The sequence below is a fragment of the Cervus elaphus genome, chromosome 23 (assembly GCF_910594005.1).
Source record: "Cervus elaphus chromosome 23, mCerEla1.1, whole genome shotgun sequence".
NCBI classification, from domain to species: Eukaryota; Metazoa; Chordata; class Mammalia; order Artiodactyla; family Cervidae; genus Cervus; species Cervus elaphus.
This window is the reverse complement of record NC_057837.1, coordinates 71,755,813-71,777,585: the sequence shown is the minus strand read 5'-3', so window position 1 is coordinate 71,777,585 and position 21,773 is coordinate 71,755,813. Positions and strand designations below refer to the sequence as shown.

The 21,773-nt window shown below is 45.8% G+C and overlaps 1 protein-coding gene across 9 annotated transcripts in view; it reads right to left on the bottom strand.

Moving 5' to 3' along the window:
• TOX2 (TOX high mobility group box family member 2) overlaps positions 1 to 21,773 on the bottom strand; it is a 150,448-nt gene that overhangs the window by 39,373 nt on the left and 89,302 nt on the right. For all 9 annotated transcript variants that reach the window (XM_043884582.1, XM_043884580.1, XM_043884583.1 and 6 more), the window contains one exon: positions 12,999 to 13,244. In XM_043884582.1, the coding sequence (XP_043740517.1) occupies positions 12,999 to 13,244 (246 nt within the window). The remainder of the gene's footprint in view (positions 1 to 12,998; positions 13,245 to 21,773) is intronic.

Sequence of the window (21,773 nt, the reverse complement as noted above, 5' to 3'; positions counted from 1 at the left end):
GGGACAACAGCCCCTTGCAGGGCCCATTCATGAAACACTTTGGGGATATTGTCTCTCTTGATCCTCTCCACAGCTCTCCCTGGGGTGGTCCATTCAACACATGAAGAAAGTATGGCTGGGAGGAAAGGGATTGCGTTCCATCATCCATCAGTGGTGGAGAGACAGGCCATGAACCTAGGTTTCCTGCTTCCAGGTCTTTCTACCAGTTCTGGAGTGATAATAAGAACTAGCAATGTCTTATTTGGAAGGGATTCCTCGGGGCCCAAAATTTCATCCAACCAACACAACCCAATGACAAGTTCTAATTACTTTTTCTTGCTACCAAGAGTCTGGAGAAAGAGCCAATGCTTTTGCCCCACCCTACCCCCATCTCTGTGTCCGGTGAGAACTCTGACCACAGGCTGGGCAAAGGATGCTTCTGTGCAGTGTTGAGGGCACAAAACTTGGGGTCAAGGGAAGAAGGTTCCTATCCTGCCTCCACCACTTCCTGGCAGTGTGTCTCTGGACACGCCCCTTGTCCTCAGGGACACACCTGTAAGTGAGATTAACTGTCTCCCTCCAAAGTTGATGGGAGGGTTAGATAAGGTGGGCCATAAGATGAAATAGACTATTTTCAATAGAATAGAAAATAGAAATAGGGTCCTCATCTGGCTTACTTAACCAGCAATAGCGTAGGCAGTGCTCTACAGTTTGTGAAGGGTTTACCCCGGCACCATTTATTTTTCATTCATTTACTCACTCACTCACTCAGTCATTCAACAAACCCATATCAGACACCTGTTACATCCCACACAAAGCTAAGCATCAGGAGTATCCAACAGCACAGGTGGTTCTCACACACTCTGGGCGGGCGGGGGGCGAGGGGCAGGGTAAACAGCATCAGCTCCATCTCACTTGAGGCTCAGAGAGGAGGAGTAATGCCCAAGGTCACCCACCAGGGCAGAGGAGGAACCCCAGGACTCCAGACTCCGTGTTAAGTGCTACTGTTTGGACCCTGGGCTGCCACCATCGCAGCTGGGGCCACAGCCCAGACCAGCCAGTGTGCCGAAACCTCCCCCAGGACACCTTGGCCTCGAGAGTAATACAGCGATGCTCTCCTCTGGAGCCTTAATATTTTGATGAGTTTTATTTTTCTTGCCACCTTTTATAAAGACTCCGAGTACTAAATGGACAAAGCCGCAAGACGAGAGAAAGAGGGCAGGGGACCGACTGACTTTTCATTATCCAGCAGAGCCGGGGGAAAATGACTCCAATAGATCTCAAGTTTTATGTGCTCCAGACATTCTGCGGAGCCAGAGATGGTTTCTCAGCAATGCTGATGGTACATTAAAAGCTCATTTTCCCAAACGTGGTACTGAATATGCACTAGGAGGAAAGAGCCATTATCCTGGGTAATATCGAAGCTGCAGCTGACGAATGTTGCTGAGATTTTCCGTGAGTTTTCCCTCGTGACTCGGGAGTAGGTCTCAGACAGAGAGGTACTCTGCCAAGCTGGGCATCTGGCCCAGAATGGAAGTAAATGCCTAGTGGCCCTTGCACCCTTCTGGGCCAGAGGGTCACAGCTCTGACTGGGAGCCTGGCAGAGGGTGGACACTAGAGGGCGCTCAAGTGATCTATTAATAAAACCTCACAATCGTTTTGTGAATCCCAGTGGAACAGGTGGCAATTGGGTCTGAACAAGGAAGTCCAGGCAGGTGTGAAATTTCCTCCTCCTAGGCATCTGCTGCTGTTGTCTGGTTCCCAAGGCCCAGGCCCTAGGATGCCACCTCCAGGAAGTCCTCTCTGCTACCTCTCTCCTCCGAGCTTGTCAGTACTCATCTACTCCTCATTCTGAACTAGCACCTCATGCTTCATGCTGTGGTTACTTGTGAACGTGAACGGCTTGACTCAGAGCCGGTTAAAGTGGGTCTCAGGCCTGGCTCACTCACCCCCTTGCTTATTCATAAATTCACGTGAAGGTTGTACCGGTTGTTGGATACTGAGTTCACAGGCAGGCAGCACCTGGGTTTCAAATCTGGGCACCACCATCTGGTGGTTGTGTAGCCAAGTGGTTTTTCTCTCTGTGCCTCTGTTTTCTCATCTGCAAAATGGCAATAATAATAGTACCTCCTTCTCAGGACGAAGGACGAAATGAGGTAAATATAAAGGGCTTAAGTGGATGTCAAGCACATAATACATGTTTTAATAACTGTTAGCAGATTACAGATGAGCCTGGCGGGCTACAGTCCACGGAGTCACGAAGAGCCGGACACGACTGAGTGACTAAGCACAATGTCCACACATTTAGAAAAAGCTCACCTAGAGGAAAGTGAAAGTGTTAGTCGCTCAGTCGTGTCTGACTCTTTGCGACCCCATGGGCTGTAGCCCACCAGGCTCCTCTGTCTAAGGAGTTCTCCAGGCAAGAGTACTGGAGTGGGTTGCCATGCCCTCTTCCAGGGGATCCTCCTGACCCAGGGATTGAACCTGGGTCTCCTGCATTGCAGGCAGTTTCTTTACCATCTGAGTCACCGAGGAAGCCCCACCTAGAGGAAATGGGGGTCAAATGAGGAGTATTCCTTGCCCTCCAAAGGCCAAGATACAGAATCCATGGCCACGGGAGCATTGATGGTGCTCCAGGAGGCTCATCGTCACGGTTCTGTTCTAGGAGAAACTCTGCGTCAGTGAGTTGCTGCCTCTTGCCTGGCACAAGGCTGGCGGCTGCATAAGTCAGCCACCGGCAGAGCCTAGTGGACACCAAGCTGAAATCACAGCTGCTGTTCCCTTTCCCCCTCCCCCAGGCCGGGAGCACCCCAGGGCATCTTTGAAGGCCCTGTGACTTAGATACCACACTGCAGGCAACCTTGATTCACTCCATACACAGCCTGAAGGGTGCAGAGGGCACTGGGCTTCGAGGCAGAGACTTGGGTCAGAATTCCATCTCTTCCCTTCTTTTCACTGTGTGACCTTGGACAAGTAATCTCTCTTCTCCCGTTATTTCATCAATAAACAGAAACTGAATGTTATCTGCAAGCCAGGCCCTTTGTTAGATGCTAGTGCAAAGCAAAGCATAAAGCACAGATCCAGCCTTCAGGCTGTGCCAGGCTGGTGGTGCAGAAGGCATCTAAATGGACAACCACATTTCCAGGAATTTAGTCAGATACCACCTTTATTTAAAATTTTGATACATGATTCATCATATTTTTGGTGGCGATTCTGCTTTTTAAAAATGCTGCATGAAAAAAGGACTTATCTTGATTCCTGAGTTTTGGCACATGCCCTTAAATCTTGTGATGGAGGCAAATGCCTCACCTGCCTCTCCCTACATCCAGCTCAAAGGATCCAGAGAGCCTCCGAGAGAAAATGACTTCTGAATCGGGTCCTAAGGCAGGAATAGGAGACCACCAGGTTGACAAGGGGGAAGAGGAGTCCAAGTAGAGGGGATGGCATGCAGTGGTGCTCAATCAGGGGTGATTTGTTCCCAGGGAATATCTGGCAATGAGAGGAGTTATTTTAAAATTTTTATTTTGACTGAGGATTGTTCCTAGAGGCCAGGAATAGTGAAAGGAAGCCAGGGATGCTAGACATCCTACAATGCACAGAATGGCCCTCCACATCAGAAAATATCCCTCCACCAATGTTGGTTGGGCTAAGTTGAGAAATGCCATACTAAAACATCAAGGAGTGGAACATCATGGCATCATGCTACCGTGGGCTGACTCCTTGACTTCTCTAAGCCTCAGTTTCTGGATCTGAAAAATGGGGATAATAGTGGTACCTACTTTGGAGGGTTGTTGGGAAAAGGCAGTGGCACTACACCTGTACACAGCAGGCGCTCAATAAATAGCCCTATCTTTTCTGACTTAAACTTCAGAGCAAACCCTTCTCAAAAGAAACAGCTTCCCCGGGTTCCAAAGAAAACTGGGACACGGAAAAGAACACATTTTGTTCTTTTCTGACCTTTCTCTTAGAGAAAACCACAAGTCTTATCTCTCAATAGAACGTGAGCCTGTTTGCAGGGAACCAGCCTGTGTGTTGTTGGCTTATCACTGGCCTGAGTTTTAACAGGGACTGAATTTTTATGACTGCATTATAAACCTTTGCAAAACCCACTTTTAAACTAAAATACGCCGACAGGTTCTTAACTACTATAGCTACTAAATTAAGCATGAGGGATGGAGGGAGGTGCAGAGTGCAAAAGAAAACAAAAGTGCCCTGAAAGAGTCAGTGGAGGTAAAATAATGTTCATTAAAAATAGAAAAACAAACACACAAAAAAATCTTTTGTGTTCAACTTCACACTCGTACATCATAATGTTCCAGTAAAAGGCCATTTCCCCCTGAGATAATAAAAGAATTGAATTTTTCCTTATCGGTCATCTATTTTTCTAGCTGAAGCTATTACTCCCGCTCTGGGGTTGCTAGGCAACAAGAAATATTAATAGCAGCTTTTATTAGCTTAGCTTTTGCAGCCGAGTACCAGAATGAGAAAATGGGAAACATAAATGTGTTACATAAATCTTTCAACCTTTCAGAGCTGGTGTTAGTCTCTGTTTTCATAATGATTTATTGAAGTGATGGTTCATTTATGAGAAAAAGGAGTGCAGGATAAGAAAACGGAACAGTCCCCTGCAGGAGTGTTTGAAAATAAATAATTATAGCAGGAGAGCAAAAGCTGTTTAAAGCCATTTTTCTGAGTTTTATAAAATGTAAAAAGACATATTTCTTTCACTTACTGCCTCTAAAAAACAGGGGGAGGGAGTTTCATCCAGACTCTGTGGAATAAAAAGGAACCTCTGGACCTCTGGCCCACCGCCACCCTGTGTAGGATTCTCAGAGGTCCATTTGGGAGATAAATACCCCGACTCCCACTCCCCAGAGGGAAATTAGCCAAAAACATGGCAGCCAGGAGAAGCTCAGCTACAGAAGCCCTTATGGATGCCTTTGTTGTTGTTCAGTCACCAAGTCATATCTGACTCTTTGCAACCCCATGGGCTGCAGCATGCCAGGCTTCCCTGTCCATCACCAACTCCTGGAGTTTGCTCAAACTCAGGTCCATCAGGTCGGTGATGGATGCCCTGCTTTTACCAGAAGATGGATCCTTCTCCAGGTCATGTAGCCAAGAAGAGTTGAGTTCGGGTCTCTCACTTTCTTGGAAAGCAGGAGAACTGTCACTTTTCTGTTGCTCTCAAGCTCTGAGCCTTGACCGAGGTCCTGGTTTAATGACCATGCCCATCCCCTGTCCACCCCCAGCTGGGGCCCACTCCCCACCCACAGCCACCCCACCTTCTGATCTGCCTTCCCCAACACCCACTTCTTGGACCAGCAAGCACTGGCGAGTCAGCCTGATGACACCTCCAGCAAAGCCAACCCTGGGCAGGTCAGGCTGGACAAACATAGATACCCAAACCTTATCAGTAAAATGAACAAATAGAGTGGCTTACATTTACTGAACGCCCACTGTGTGCCAGGCACTGGGGACTTGCCTACATCTGATCACTGAATTCCCTTAAGTTCCCATAAGACCTTGTAGCTCAGATGGTAAAGAATCTGCCTGCAATGCAGGAGACCTTGGTTCGATCCCTGGGTCGGGAAGATCCCTTGGAGAAGGGAATGGAAACCCACTCCAATATTCTTGCCTGGAGAATTCCATGGACAGGGGAGCCTTGAGGGTTATAGTCCACAGGGTTGCAAAGGGTCAGACACAACTGAGTCACACACACACACACACATTATCCAGCACTTAGGAGCACGGGCTCTGGGGTTAGGCCAACCTAAGTCCAAAACCCAGTTCTACCATTTGTTACTCTCCACCATGTGACTCAGAGCAAGGGGTTAATTCCCCCATGCCTCAGGTTTTTTTTTTCATCTGTAAAATGGAGGTAATGTTACTTGTCTTACGGGAACTTGTGTGTGTATTAGTCTCTCAGTCACGTCTGACTCTTTACAACCCCAAGGACTATAACCCGCAAGGGTCCTCTGTCCATGGAATTCTCCAGGCAAGAATACTGGAGCGGGTTGGGCTGCCATTCCCTTCTCCAGGGGATCTTCCCGGCTCAGGGATCAAACCCAGGTATCCTGCAATACAGGCAGATTCTTTACCATCTATCTACAAGGTCTTAGAACTGTTGGGTAATATTAAACATCAAGAAAATAACACACACACAAATGACCACAAATTCCTGCCCTTGCTGCATCTATACCTTTCTGCAATGTTACTCAGCCATTTCTCTCTTTGGGGTCTATTTCTGGGCTTGGCCATACGACTTGCTCTGGCCAAAAGAACATTAAAAAATGTGATGTAAGCAGAGGTTTTGAAAAGTGGTTGCATGTCGGAGCCTCTTTTTCTTGATGCTCTCAGGGGCCCTATCACCATCACCATGTGCACAAACCCAGGTCACCATGTGAAGAGAGACCTGTGGCCACATCACCTGCACAGACCCAGCCAACTGCCAAGATGTGAACAAAACCATCCAAGGCCATGCAGCTCCAACCAAGCTGCAAGCTGACCCCAGAAACCAGCCAAGCCAGTGCAGATCAAAAGAACTACCTTGCTGTTCCACAGAAGAACAGGAAATAGCAAAAGTTCATTGTTTGCTTTAAGCTACTAAGTGTCGGGGTTTAAGCCACTAAGTGTTGGGGTAGTTTTGTTACACAGCAAAAACTAACTGATAACAATGGTAAAACAAAACAAAAACCAATTTATGCGCTAAGATCAATAAAATTAATAGGATGGACAGGGTGATGGGTCTCCACTGGCCCTGCGGCTCAGAAGTCCAGAGGATCAAAGGTTGGGGGCCTTTGGTCCCTTTATCTCAGACTCCAGAGAGGATCTCCTGCATCTCAATTTGTGAGAATCATTTAGAGGGAGACCAAGTCTTCTGGGTGGAAGACGAATAAGTCAGGGATGGGAGGAGGGGAGGAACAGGAGATTGGAGGGGAAGAGTGAGAACAGGAAGAGAAGGGGGAAGGTGATGGGGAGATGGATATGAAGGACCTCCCCTCCCTGGGTCAACACACAGATCCTGCCCCGAAGCTCTGAGCCCTGCCCTCAGGCTCTGGAACCTAAGCCAGGGCTGCAAGCTGTCTCGTGGGAACCATCTCTACGGCAAGGGGGTGAAGTACAACTACGAAATTGCTCAGCTCTCTCCCTCAGCCTACCCTAGGATTCTAGCCAGGAAAGATCCTTCACTTGTACGCCCCCAGCCCTCTCTGTGGAGGGAGAAGGTCCAGTCTTGGCAAGATGCTTTGGGACAGGGACTCGGAACACAAAGAGTGTAAAGCTACCCGTCCAGCACTCAGGATGTGAATCTACGCTGATGAGCCCTGAGTCCCCCAGGCCAGTGGCATGTGTGGTGGTCCTGGTCGCAGAAGTCTATCCAACCTCAAACCCAGATACTTCTTTAGTGTATCATAGCTGACAAAGCAATCACTCCCATCTTCCTATATGTGAGTTCACCAGATCTAGAATTCCAGTCTCCATCCTATTGATGGGAAAGAAAACTAAGGCTGGGAGAGAAGTTACTTACTCAAATCCCCAGAGAAAGCAGTAAATAAGAGTCAGTGCTAGAGGAGAACGTTTGAATGATGACTATGTGCCACTCTTGTGCTAACTGAAGCCACGGCTGGACCACAAAGTTCCAGTGACCCAGAGGATGGCCCAATGATTAGGGCTCATCTTAGGGAGACCCCATATTGCCACCAGAACCCGTGGCTGATTTTGCCAGAACTCACTTCCCATCATGGCCCGTCTCCACCTGCTCAAGGCTCTCCAAGGAGTTTCTCTGGTCTTGAAAAAGGAGCAGTTTCCCTGAGAACTTATCTAGGAACATCAAGCTTTGTCCCTTCCCAGGATAATTCCTCCCCTGGGTAAGCCAGGATGGTGAGCTCAAACATTTCCCAAGGACGACTCCAAAATAAATTATTTCAGACTTAACAGAGGCTGTTTAATAAATTCCACTCTTCTAGTTTCTTTGGGTATTTTAGAAACTGATTTATACACACAATATCTCTCTCAAAATGAGACAATCAACACAGGATAAAATTATTGAGTTATGAAAATAGGGGTCAGATGGAGGTGCAGCGCTTTAAATTAAACTGGCAAAATATATCTTTCATACTAAATTGACTCTTTTTGTCTTGGAAATGAATGTTTAATCAGTTAAGATGCTGAAGTCGAGGGAGAAGCCTTAAGCATATTTAATTTTGTAAAAGGAGCCTGAAGCCAATATTGTACAGGCCTCCTGCCAGCAGCCACACCTTTAAAACCAAAGAACCAACTCCCACACAAGCTGGGAGACCACGTGGGCTGGGCAGGGGACCAAAAGGAGCTGGTGACCTCTGGCATCAGAGCCAAGAGGGCCTGGTGTTAATGAGAGGACTGTCAAATGCCTCGGTGTCAAATGCCACTGCTCCAGGGACCACTTCCTTGACACATCGCGGCCTAAGCAGAGGTCACCTGGTCCTTGGGCCATTCTCTGTGCCCCCGGTGGCCCTGTAGCCAAGCTGCTTCACCCCTTGGGCAGCTGCTAAAAGCTGAGAGTACGTGGTAGGGGACAGAGCTGGGGATGAATCTTGGTTTGGGGACTGAATAACTATGTTATACTCATTCATTCATAAAGCACATAAATTATTAATACCAGGATCAGGTTATCACTTCCCCTAGGAAGCAATAACCTCACATCTGAGCCAGGTGCCTCCTCTTTGTGATTTTAATTAATTAATTACGCTGCATCATGTCTTCAATGCAGCACGTGGGATCTTTGTTGCAGCATGTAAACTCTTAGTTGGCAGGGTGCCTCTTCTAGCTGCATAGAGCAACATGCACTGATTCCATCAGAGGATTTACTACATGTTCAGAAGTGGGCTCCTCACCTGTCTCTCTACCTGTACTAGTTGTTCCTCAAGGACATCTTGTAGGTCCAGAGTTCAGAACAAGGTCTGGTACCTAGTTGGCTCTTAATCAAGACTGATCACTGTGGTTAAGCCCCAAAATAGCCCCTTTACGATATCAGATTCTAATCCCTGGAACCTGTAAATGGTTCTGTATTTGGGGAAAAAAAAGAGTCTTTGCAGATGTGATTAAAAGTTAAGGCTCTTGGGATAGGGAGATGATCCTGGATTAACCCTATATGTTGTAAGTCCCTAAGCACCCTTATAAGAAAGGCAGAGGGAGATTTCACTGACAGAAGAGAAGGCGATGTGATGACAGACAGAGACTGGAGTGATGTAGCCACAAGCCAAGGACAGCCAGCGAACACAGGAAGCTGGAGAAGCACGAGATAGATTCTTTCCCAGAGACCCCGGAGGAAGGTCACCCCTCCCGACAGGTTTCTTAGTCCAATGATACCGATTTTGGACCTCCATCTTCTAGAGCTGTGAGAGCATAAATTTCTGTTGTTTTCAAGCCACAGTTTGTGACAATTGTTACAGCAGCTGCAGGAAACTAACAACCACCTACCTGCTCTAAGTCTCCATTTCCTTATTGCAGTTGTTCCTGCCTCACTTGGAACTCGGAAGTGTTATGTGAGACAATGTGTGTAAAGCTCCCTGCATGGTGCTTCACATCTCGGGGGTCTGACACAAACTCCAGCATTACCCACATAGCATGCATGTCCACACACACTCACACGCACACACACACACCTTCAAGCTTCAGCTCAGACAAATTTAAAACAATTGTTGGGCTTCCCCGGTGGCTCAGTGGTAATGAATCTGACTGCCAATGGAGGAGTGTGCATGCAAATGTGTGACTGCTCAGTTGTGTCCGACTCTTTGCGATCCCATGGACTGTAGCCCACCAGGCTCCTCTGTCTATGGGATATTTTGGGCAAGAATACTGGAGTGGGTTGCCATTTCCTACTCCAGGGGATCTTCCTGACCCAGGGATCCAAACTGTGTCTCTAGCATCTCCTGCAATTGGCAGGTGGGTTCTTTACCTCTGATGCCAATGCAGGAGACACAGACTCAATCCCTAGTCTGGGAAGATCTCACATGCTACAGCGCAACTAAACCCGAGTACCACAACTTCTGAGCCCACACTCCAGAGCCAGTGCTCTGCGGCAAGAGAAGCCTGAGAAGCCATGAGAAGCCTGTGCACCACAACGAGACAGTAGCCACCGCTCGATGCAACTAGCGAAAAGCCTGCGCAGCAAGGAAGACCCACCACAACCGAAAGTAGATAAATAGAAGTATTTTCTTAAAGACACTTTTTTTAAAACAACTGTCTTTTTAGCATATGGTCCCAATGGATGGACATGTTCTTAATTGGTTTCCCACTCGGCCTGGCAGCCTTCCTCTGGGTAAGATAGTTTGGCTTACTTTTCATTTCATAACGAGGGAATAGAAAACCCAGTGAACCGTTGATAACTCTCACTAATGGAAGAATTAAAGCAATCTGAATTTGTGAAGCATCTTAAACATGCACTAGTTTTAAAGGAATCTGGAAAATGACTGCAAAGTGCCTATCTGGACTAAGCCCAACAAAGGCATTTCCTAGGCGAAGGGATCAGGGGGTCATCTCTGATAAACAGATAATCTCCTTTGTAATGATCAGAGCTCTTATAACCAGGTGACCCTACCAAGTTACCTGTGAGTATCTAGAGCCTATTCCTTTAGGTAAGTGAGCCTTATGGGAAAACACTACCACTGGTTACAGTGGGAACTCATTTTTATGACTAATAATGACAATAGCAAATATTCCCTGATTGTTTACTCTCTGCTAGACATTTGCTGAGACCTTACATACATTATCTCAGATACCTGTCACTGCAAGAAAAGAGGACTGAAGCTCAGGAGCTGGGGCTGGGGTTAACCGTCTGTGGGATGTCAGAGCCTGTGTCCGCACTGTGTCCGCTGAAGACTAGCATCCCAGGCCAGTGACACTGTGACCCAGAACCCCAGGCAGACGCACCCCTGCATCCATGGGCCTCCCCAGGGCACACGACAGAGATGTCAGTCGGGCCCTGCCCTCACCTGGGTTACCACAAATCCCGAATTGGGACCGTCTGGAGTCGTAAAGTTTTTGCTAGGAAATTAGCTGGGCAAGCAGTTAAGGCAAAAGCATTATAACAAATTGGAATTAAAACCACACATTGTGGAATATGCAGGTCTCCGAGAGAGAAGGGGAAGTGGACGATCTGCATTATTGATGGGCTTGTTTCTCAAGAAATGGAGCAGCAATTTCCACTGAGCACTTTAGTGAACAGTAGAAAATGTGGGCCTTGAGTTGGCTTCCTCCTGCCCTCCCTCTCTCTCATCTTCCCTTCTATGTCTCACCTAGCTTCACAAAAATAAAAGTGATGTGGCTCTTGAAAATACATAGAGTATGCCAGGTTGTTTTTCTTTTTATTTTTAAGCAAAGAGATTTGGTGGTAATAAGAGTAAACAATAAATAAATAGAATATAGTCAAGATTGTTAGATGATAAACAATATAAATGAAGGTCTCAGACATCTGATAAAACTGGGCCACAAATTTGGCTGTGACCTCTGAACAGCCTTGGTAGGGATAAACATGATCCATCCAACATCATGTGATTCTTACAGAAATCAATTTAGCGGTCCCTCCTGCCCTCCCACAGGTGTGTTTCTGACAAAATCAAGGACTGTTTTCCTCCTAGATACAGTGGTTGGTCCACACATGCTGTCATGGTCCTCCTTGGAAGACTCAAACTACCACCTGCCAGAGACATCAGAGAAGATGCTGGCTGCCTATAGCCGTCATGCCTGCTGTGTGGATGATACTAATGATATTGCTGGAGTTCCTGGATCCAGCCATGCCTGAAACCCTCTGTCCAGCCCTCAATACCTAGATATTTCAGTCTTTTTTTTCCTGCATCAGCTTCTTTGAATTTTATTCTTGTCACTTAAGAATGAAGTTAAGAGGTGTTACTATCAATATAATATTAACTGCAAAGGAAAAAGCAAAAAGAAACATATACCCCAGTCATTCAGAAGAAGTACTAGAATTCCCTTAAGGAGATTTTCCCCATTATACAAAAGAATTCTCTACTGACTTTCTATAGGTCTTCATTGTTCAAATGCTGAAAAATCACACCTTGCCCAGCATGGGATTCAGGATCTTTACGATCCAAGTCCTACTGATTCTTGCACATCCTCTCTTCCTATGCAACTCCATTTTCTTTCTCTCCAGCCCAGTAAGAATGACCCACATGCCACGCCTGAGCACGACATGAGCCTCCTGCTTCTTGCTTTTGTACATGCTGTTCCCTCAGCCTGGAAGGTCCTTTCCTGCGCTGGTCTGCCTGCCAAAGTCCCTCCTATCCTCAAAACTCTAAGTCAGTCATCACACCTTCTTCCCTGCCAGCTGAAACAAGACACAATATTTTTAAAATAATATGATTCCACTTATATGAAATTTGCGGAAGAGGCAACTATATAGAGACAGAAAGTAGATTAATAGTTGCCGAGGGCTACAGATGGGGGTGGGGTTGGGAATGATGACTAAGGGGTATAAAGTTTCTTTGTGGGGTGATGAAAAGGTTCTAAAATAGCTTGTGTTGATGGTCACACAGCTCTGTGAATATTCTAAAAGCTACTGAACCGTATACTTTAAATAGGTGAATTGCATAGTAGGTGAACAATATTTCAATTTCAATAAAGCCTTTTTTTTGACCTTGCCAGGTAGCTTGTAGGATCTTGGTCCCCCAACCAGGAACTGGACCCAGATCCCCTGCAGTGGAAGCATAGAGTTCTAACCACTGGACCACCAGGGAATTCTCCTTCAGTAAAGCCTTTAAAAGGTGAGACTATACTATTAAAAATAATAATAAAACAAATGATACCAAGATATTATAAACAGAGCTTCAGAAGCAAGTAGCATGACATAAACTTCCCTCCATGCCCACCCCCCATATTCTGTGGACCCCCATGCAAGTAACCGACAGAGCCCAGACCCTGCACCTGAGCAGAGGGTCCTCCTCAAGGCACTGGCATTCTGCTCCCTCTCGACTCCCTTCCCTGCTGTAACCTAGCAGGAGCCGTGGCGGGTGACAGGGACTCACCGTGGGCAGCTGGCCCGAGAGCAGGTGGCTGTCCTGGGCCAGCATGTTGGACACCATGATGGCTGGGAGGTCCATGGCCTGGTAGGAGTAGGCAGGGAGCAGTCCGTTGGGCGCGAGGCCGTGGCACAGGGAGTGGCAGCCGGCTTCGTGGTCCCCCAGGTGCAGGAGGGATGGCTCAGGTAGGTTGGGAGGTGTTATTGGGGGGATCTCATAGTCTTCGTTGCTCTCGTTCTGGCTGTTGAAGCTCTAAAACATCAAAAGGGCAGGTTGTTGCAGGTCAATGTCATACAACTGCAGAACAGGCTTTTCAGCACCAGTGAGAGTAACAATGAACACCCCTTAGCAAAGCAGAGAGGGGACGGTCCCTCTGCAAGGCACACAGTCAAGATGATGCAGTCAGACTCCTGACCCATCCCCAACGGGTGCTTCCTCCTACCGGACAGTCTGTATACAGAAACCTGCGCTCCTGGAGAGTGGGGCCACCACCTGTTCACCTGTTTTTCTGTTTTCCCACCAGATCTGGCCACTGCAGCCCACCATGAATCCATCTGTCTACATCCACCTATTTTACAGATGGAAGAACTCAGGTCCTGGAGGAAAGTGGCTCAAGCAGGATTAGCAGAAGAGCTAGGAGCAGAGCTGAAGTATCCTGGCTCCATGCCTGGCGGTCTTCCAGGGAAGCTGGATGACTTCCTCTTGTGTGTCCCCAACTGTGTCCTCTCAACAGGTCTTCTCATCTCGGTAAATGGTACAAACATTCCCCCAGGAGCACAAGCTATTCCCCCAGGAGCCACACTGGACACTTTTCTTTCCAAACATTATTTGTTCATCTTCCCCACCTCATTCCACTGACCAGGAAGCTCCAGTACAATGCTAAATAGAAATGGTAAGAGTGGACACACTGCTTTTTTTTCTTAAGTATCTCAATATTTTACCACTAAGCACCCAGGTGGTGCTAGTGGTAAAGAACCTGCCTGCTAATTCAGGAGGCATGATCCCTAAGTAGGGAAGGCATGGCAAGGAGGAGGAAGAGGGCATGGCAACCCACTCCAGTATTCTTGCCTGGAGAATTGCAAGGACAAAGGAGCCTGGCAGGTTACAGTCCATGGGGTTGCAAAGAATTGGACATGACTGAAGTGACCCAGCATGAATAACGTTTGCCATAGATTCTTATAGGTATTCTATAACAGGTTAATTGTACTCCTTCTTTCAATTAGGCATCACATTTTAATTTTATTGAATTCTCTTCCCCTGCATCTACTGAAAGGCTCAAATAAGCCTTTTCTCCTTTAATTCAGTTAAATATGGTAAATTGCTACACTTAGTTTTCTTAATGTAAAAGCAACCGTGTATTTCTGCAATGGACCCTACTTGGTCATAATATATTACTATTTTATCCGTTATTAAATTTTGATTGCTGATATTTTGTTTAGGATTTTTGCATCTAGCTCATGAGTGGGATGGGCCTATGATTTTCCTTTTTCACACTGCTCTTATTGGGTTTCAGTAGCAAGGTTATGTTAGCCTGGAAAATCATTCTTCCTTTTTTATGCTCTGAGAGTGATTAGACCTAGGAGAAGAGTTACATGTGAAATGCAAGATGGATCTGAGAAAACATGAAAGAGAAGTTTCAAGATATAGAGGAAAAAGTGAGGAAAAAACGGACATCTCTTCAATCAGCAGACTGGAGGGAGCAGAGGAATAACTGAAGAGACAATGACTGGGAATATTCCAGAACTGATGACGGACCCTAGAGGTACTGGTGGATATGATGGTGACCTGTGGTCCCCTGTCGATGACAAAGGAGGCAAGACCATGTAACGGGGGAAGCACAGTCTCTCCAATAAACGGGGCTGGGAAAACTGGACAGCTACATGTAAAAGGATGAAATTAGAACACTCTCTAACACAATACATAGAACAAACTCAAAATGGACTAAAGATCAAAATGTAAGACTGGAAACTCTAAAACTCTTGGGGAAAAACATAGGCAGAACACTATTTGATGTAAATTGCAGCAAGATCTTTTTTGATCCACCTCCTACAGTAATAAAAATAAAACAAAAATAAACAAATGGGATCTAATTAAACTTAAAAGCTTTTGCACACCAAAGGAAAACATAAACAAAGCAAAAAGACAACCTTCAGAATGGGAGAAAATATTTGCAAATGAAGCATCTGGCAAGGAATTAATCTCCAAAATATACAAATAGCTTATGCAGCTCAACATCAACAAAAGAAATAACCCAGTCAGAAAATGGGCAGATCTAAACAGACATTTCTCCAAAGAAGACATGCAGATGGCCAGAAAGCACATGAAAAGATGCTCAACATCACTAATTATTAATGTTAGTGAAATGCAAATCAAAACTACAATGAGATTTCACCTCACATTGGTCAGAATGGCCATCATCAAAATATCTATAAACAATAAATTCTAGAGCGGGTATAGAGAAAGGCAAGCCTCTTACACTGTTGGTGGGAATATAAATTGATACAGCCACTATGGAGAACAGCATGGAGGGTCCTTAAAAATCTAAAAATAAAACTAGCATATGTACCAGCAATCCCACTCCTGGCCATATATCCAATGAAAACCATAACTCAAAAAGATAAATGCAACCCTATGTTGAAGTTGAAACTCCTGATACGAAGAACTGACTCATTGGAAAAGATCCTGACACTGGGAAAGATTGAAGGCGGGAGGAGAAGGGGACGACCGAGGATGAGATGGGTGGATGGCATCACTGACTCAATGGACATGAGTTTGAGTAGGCTCTGGGAGTTGGTGATGGACAGGGAAGCCTGGCGTGCTGCAGTCCATGGGGTTGTAAAGAGTCGGACACGACTGAGTGACTGAACTGAACCCTGTCTTCATAGCTGTGCTTTTTACAATAGCCAGGACATGAGCAAATGAAATGTTCATCAACAGACACATGGGTAAAGAAGATGTGGTACATATATACAATGGAATATTACTTAGTCATAAAAAAGAACAAAATAGTGCATTTGCAGCAACATGGATAGACCTAGAGATTGTCCTATTGAGTGAAGTAAGTCAGACACAGAGAGACAAATATCATGATATCACTTATATGTGGAATATTATTTTTAAAGGGTACAAATGAATTTATTTGCAAAACAACATCAGATATGCAGATGATACTACCCTAATGGCAGAAAGCAAAGAGAAACTAAAGAGCCTCTTGATGAGGGTGAAAGAGGAGAGTGAAAGAGCTGGCTTAAGACTAAATATTAAAAAAACTAAGATCATGGCATCTGCCCCCATTACTGCATGGCAAATAGAAGGGAAAAGATGGAAATAGTGACAGATTTCCTCTTCTTGGGCTCCAAAAATCACTGTGGATGGTGACTGCAGCCGTGAGATCAGAAGACAATTACTTCTTGGCAGGAAAGCGATGACAAACCTAGACAGTGTGTTGAAGAGCAGACATATTACTCTGCCGACAAAGATCCGTATAGTCAAGGCTATGGTCTTCCCTCTGGTCACATATAGTTATGAGAGTTGGACCAAAAGAAGGCAGAATGCCAAAGAATTGATGCCTTTTTTTAACTGTGGTGCTGGAGAAGACTCCTGAAAGTCCCTTGGACAACAAGAAGATCAAACCAGTCAATCTTAAGGGAGATCAACCCTGAATATTCACTAGAAGGACTGATACTGAAGCTGAAGCGCCAGTATTTTGGTCATCTGATGTAAACAGACAACTCATTGGAAAACTCCCTGATGCTGGGAAAGATTGAGGGCAGAAGGGGAAGAGGGCATCTGAGGATGAGGTGGCTGGATGGCACCACTGATGCAATGGACATGAAGTTAGGCAAACTCCAGGAGATGGTGAGGGACAGGGAGGCATGGCCTGCTGCAGTCCACGGGGTCACAAAGAGTCAGACACGACAGGGTGACTAAACAACAACGATGGTGGGAGTGGGGACCACATGGTCTCTAAAACCCCTGCAGGGTGTCAACAGCTTTCTCCTCGGGTGCCTGTGGTTTGAACCTCACCACAACTTGTGGGGAAGAACTCTAGACTGTTCTTTGAGGAGCATGCAAGCATACTCAGTCATGTCTGATTCTTTGCAACCCCATGGACTGTAGCCTATGGACAGGCTCCTTTGTCCATAGGATTTTTCAGGCAAGAATACTACAGTGGGTTGCCATTTCCTTCTCAAGGGGATCTTCCCAATCCAGGGATTGAATCTGCCTCTCCTGTGCCTCCTGCATTGGCAGGCGGATTCTTTACCACTGAGCCCCCTGAGAAGCCAGACTGTCCTTGATATTCACAGAAACATGCTCTGAGAGGATACTGCCTTGCCACATTCATGCCCAGCCCTTAGACCCAGACCCCAAGCCACCTCTTGCTCATTGGCTCCCTCTGCAGGGATGTTGTGAGATTATTTCATATTACAGTCAAATAGCAGTTCAAGAAGCAGTGATCCTGTTGGTGGGAAAGGGCACTGGCAGCCCTACGGAATAGGACTCAGTCTTCCCACACCAAGATCTGGCTCTTTCCTACCATCTGAAGTTGCTTCCAAGAGCTGGGCCAAGCTCACATGTTTGGGGACCAACCTCTGCCTAGCTGCTCTATATGCATACATCCAAAGTTACATCTCTCTTACTGCACGATCTGAGGTTATCATCGCCTCTCTCTGCGCTCAGTTCTCACTCTTGCACCAAGAGGGACAGGGGATGGGCTCATCCATCTCTCAAGTTCCATGGCTAATTATATACATTGGCTATTCAATCAAATCGACGAGATTTCAATCCAACTCGATGGGAGTCCCACAGCTGGTACCTGGTAGTAACAGAAGGGCAGAAGAGGGGACCCAGGGAAGATCCAGTTTCTCCTGATGAAGCTTGACACATAAGGGGAGGCCGTATCCTGGTAGGTCTCAGTTCTACTGAAAACAACTTCCTTGAGCATTTTTTCAATTAGGAAATATAAATAAATAACATTTACTGAACATTTAATATGCTAGTTGTGAACATTTTACAGACAATTAATGTATTAAATTCTTACAACCTCTTTATGAAGGAGGTTCTGTTATTATATGCCCATTTTACAGATACAGAAACTAAGGCACAGAGAATGGAATTTACTTGCCCAAAGACACACAGTTAGAAAAAGGTCTCACTCCCTCCACTGTCTGCAAAGGAAGGCAACGTTTTCTAGTCTGTGACATGGGTCCTGGGACTCTGGGTCCTAATAATCGTTAGAGGCTGTGCCAGTTTATGGCCAAACTGAGGGCTTAAGCACTAAAAAACAAATTTTGGTCCAGCCATGATAACCATAGCTATCGTTGTTAGTGTTCACTCAGTCACGTCCAAACTCTTTGGGACCCCATGGACTACAGCACGGCAGGCTTTCCTGTCCTTCGCCATCTCCCAGAGTAGCTCAAACTCATGTCCATTGAGTCGGTGAGTCCATCCAACCATCACGTCCTCTGTTGCCCCCTTCTCCTCCTGCCTTCAACCTTTCCCAGCACCAGGGTCTTTCCCAATGATCTGGCTCTTGGCATCGTGTGGCCACAGTATTGGAGCTATCATATCATCCCAGAAAGCAGAGTCCCAGGAGGTCTTCCCCCAGCCCGCCTACAACAAGATTCCCCCTTTGCAGCCTCACATGCACTCTCCGAGGCTTCTTAGCGCCGGCAGTGATTTGTGACTCTTTCCTTTCTTTCAGTTTATGTCCCCTTCCTCCAGACCCCAGGCCAGGGGTTAAAGCTATTGCGTCACCAGTGCTGGGCACACAGTAGGTGCTCAATTAGAATGTGATGAGTGAGCACATGTAAGAGGGTGATGCACCAGGCTTTGGGTTTAGACTTCATCTGCGTATTTCCACATCTGTCCCTCCCAACAGACCGGAAGTCCCTCAGTCACCCACTATTCACGTCTGTGGGCGCCGATTTCCTTTCTACTCCCCGCACCCACAACAGGTGCTGTCATGAGGCACATGACAGTGAATGCCAAATGACTGCTTGAGTCCACACCTTTCATTTAAAAACCAAAACCTTAACACACTGGAACCAGCCCAAAGGACCAGAAGCCTTTTGCAAAACTAAGCATATGTTATATCAAAATACTGGAATCACACAATTATGACAATTCATTTAAAGAGGCAATTAGCACACTTAAAAATAACTACACATGCAAACACGTACATGCCTCCTCTGAACGCAATTAAATTCTAAATGCATGACACCTGAATACCAGCCCAGCCGGCTATGGATTCATACTGTCTGTCAGTCGCTGGACCCGGCATTTCCGCATTCACTCTCCATTTAACTCATGAGTTCTGCAAAGAAGTGACTGTTCTCTCCGTTCTGTAGATGAAGACGATAAGTTTAGCGAACGAAGGTGTCACAAGCAATTCTTGGTTGGAATTCAAGCCCAGGTCTTATGACTGAATCCATCATTCTCCCACACTGGGTCAGAGACTTCTTCAAGATTCAAGTTCCTCACTTCCTCTAAATAAGAGATGGGCCACTCAGTGATGCCTAATTTGCTCTTCAGCACCAGGGTCCTCATGAGAATACAGAAAGAGATGCCAAGTTGTAAAAGCTATAGAAGCTAAAAATATTAGCAAAACCTTACAAGGAAACTTCTGGAAAGAGCTGACTCTTCCTATCCATCCATCCTCTCTCAAACCCACTCCAACCACATTTTCATCCCACCATCCACCCAAACTGTTTGTCAAGGTCTTCAGTAACCTCCATGTTACTAAGTCCAATGGTCAGATCTCACTGCCCTCTTGTCCTCCTTGACCTTTTCAGCAGCATTTGACATACCTGGCCACCCGCTTTCTCCTGGGAATAAATTTCTTCAACTGTTTCTAGGACATCACAGATGTTGATCTTCCTAAATCACAAGTTATTTCTTCTCCATGCCCTTTGCTGGTTCCCATTCTTTCCCTCAACCTATTAATGATGTCACAGAGCTCAGATCCAAGACCTCTCCTCTAAACACACTCAGGCATTGAGGATTTCATCCAGTCTCCTGGATTTAAATACCATCTATGTTCTGCTGACTCCCCAGCTTATGGTGTCCAGCTCAGAACTCTCTTCTGAACCACAGATTCATGGACCCCACTGTTATTTGACATCTTTGTTTGCGTTTTAATGGACATCTCAAATTTAATGCATCCAAAAGAGAACCTGTCAACCTATGGTTTTCTCTTCCTTAGCTAATGGCAGGTCCAACCTTGCAATTGCTCAGGCCAAATGCCTTGGAGCTGTCCTTTGTTTACTTTCTTTCTCTCATATCCAACACCAAATCTGTCAGGAAATCCTAACGGCCCCACCTTCAGAACAGAGACAAATGGAGCCACTACTGCCCAAGCCACCATCCTCTCCATCCTGGAGGACTGCAGTAGTTTCCTACCTGGCTTGCCTACCCCTGCTCTTGCTATGGTCCATTCTCACTCAGAGGCCAGAATTACATGTTAAAATGTAAGTTCATGTAATTCCTCTGCTCACCACCGTCCAGGGGTGCTCTTCTTACTCAATAACAGAGTCCTCAGCAATTCCATTCCTGGTTATAATATAGAAAAAGCCAAAAATACTAATTCAAAAAGATACATGCACCCCAGTGCTAATAGTGGCATTATTTACAATTGCCAAGGTATGGAAGCAACTTAAGGGTTCATCAACAGATGAATGGATAAAGAAGACGTAGCATATCTATACATACACACACACACACACAAACACATGTGTATGTATACACACACACACACACACACACAGAGGAAGGCTACTCTGCCATAAAAAGAATGAAATTTTACCATCTGCAGCAACATATATGGAACTGGAGGGCATTATATTAAGTGAAATAAGTCAGACAGAAAAAGACAGAGACTGTATATCACTTACATGTGGAATCTAAAAAATACAATAAATTATAGCAAAACAAAAGTGAAAATAGAAAAAAAAAAGGAGCAGACACAAAAATATAGATAAGAAATTAGCGGTTACCAGTGGGGAGAGGGAAGTGGGAAGGGGGGAGTACAGAGTACGAGAGAAAAGGGTTATTATGGGATGATAGGGAACCATGTTTGTGAGACTTTTGAAAACTGTAAAGCACTGGAGAATTTGTTTTTATATTTATTTATGGCTGCGTTGGGCCTTAGTTGTGGCACAAGCTTTCTTGTAGCATGTGGGATCTCAGTTTCCCAATCCTCGATCGAACCTGTGTCCCCCATTCTGGAAGGTGGATTCTTAACCACTAGACCACCAGGAAAGTCCAGCACTGCAGAATTTAAAGAATCTTTCATTCAATAAAAAAGAACAAGGGTCTTATAACGGCTACATGGCCCAGCTCCCCCACTCCCACCTACATCCCTTTTACCTTCCTGACGTCACCTCTTAATATGTTCCTTCTTTGTGCCACTCTGGCCACACTAGGTACGGTTATAAGCCTTAGCGCCTTTGCACTGACTGTTTCCTCTTTCTAGCAGATTCTCCTGTTAAATATTCACACAACTCATTCCTTCATCCCTAAGGTCTCTACTCAAACATCCGCTTCTCAATGAGGTCTATCCTCACTGTTCAGTTTAAAGTCACAAATCATCAGCCATGTTCTACAATTCCCTTGTTTCTATCACTTACTAAACGGCAACTCACTCCAGTATCCTTGCCTGGGAAATCTGGTGGACAGAGGAGCCTGGTGGGCTGCAGTCCCTGGGGTCACAAACAGTCGGACACAACTGAGTGACTGAGCACGCACACACAGCATTTAATGCTTTCTAACATCCTACACATT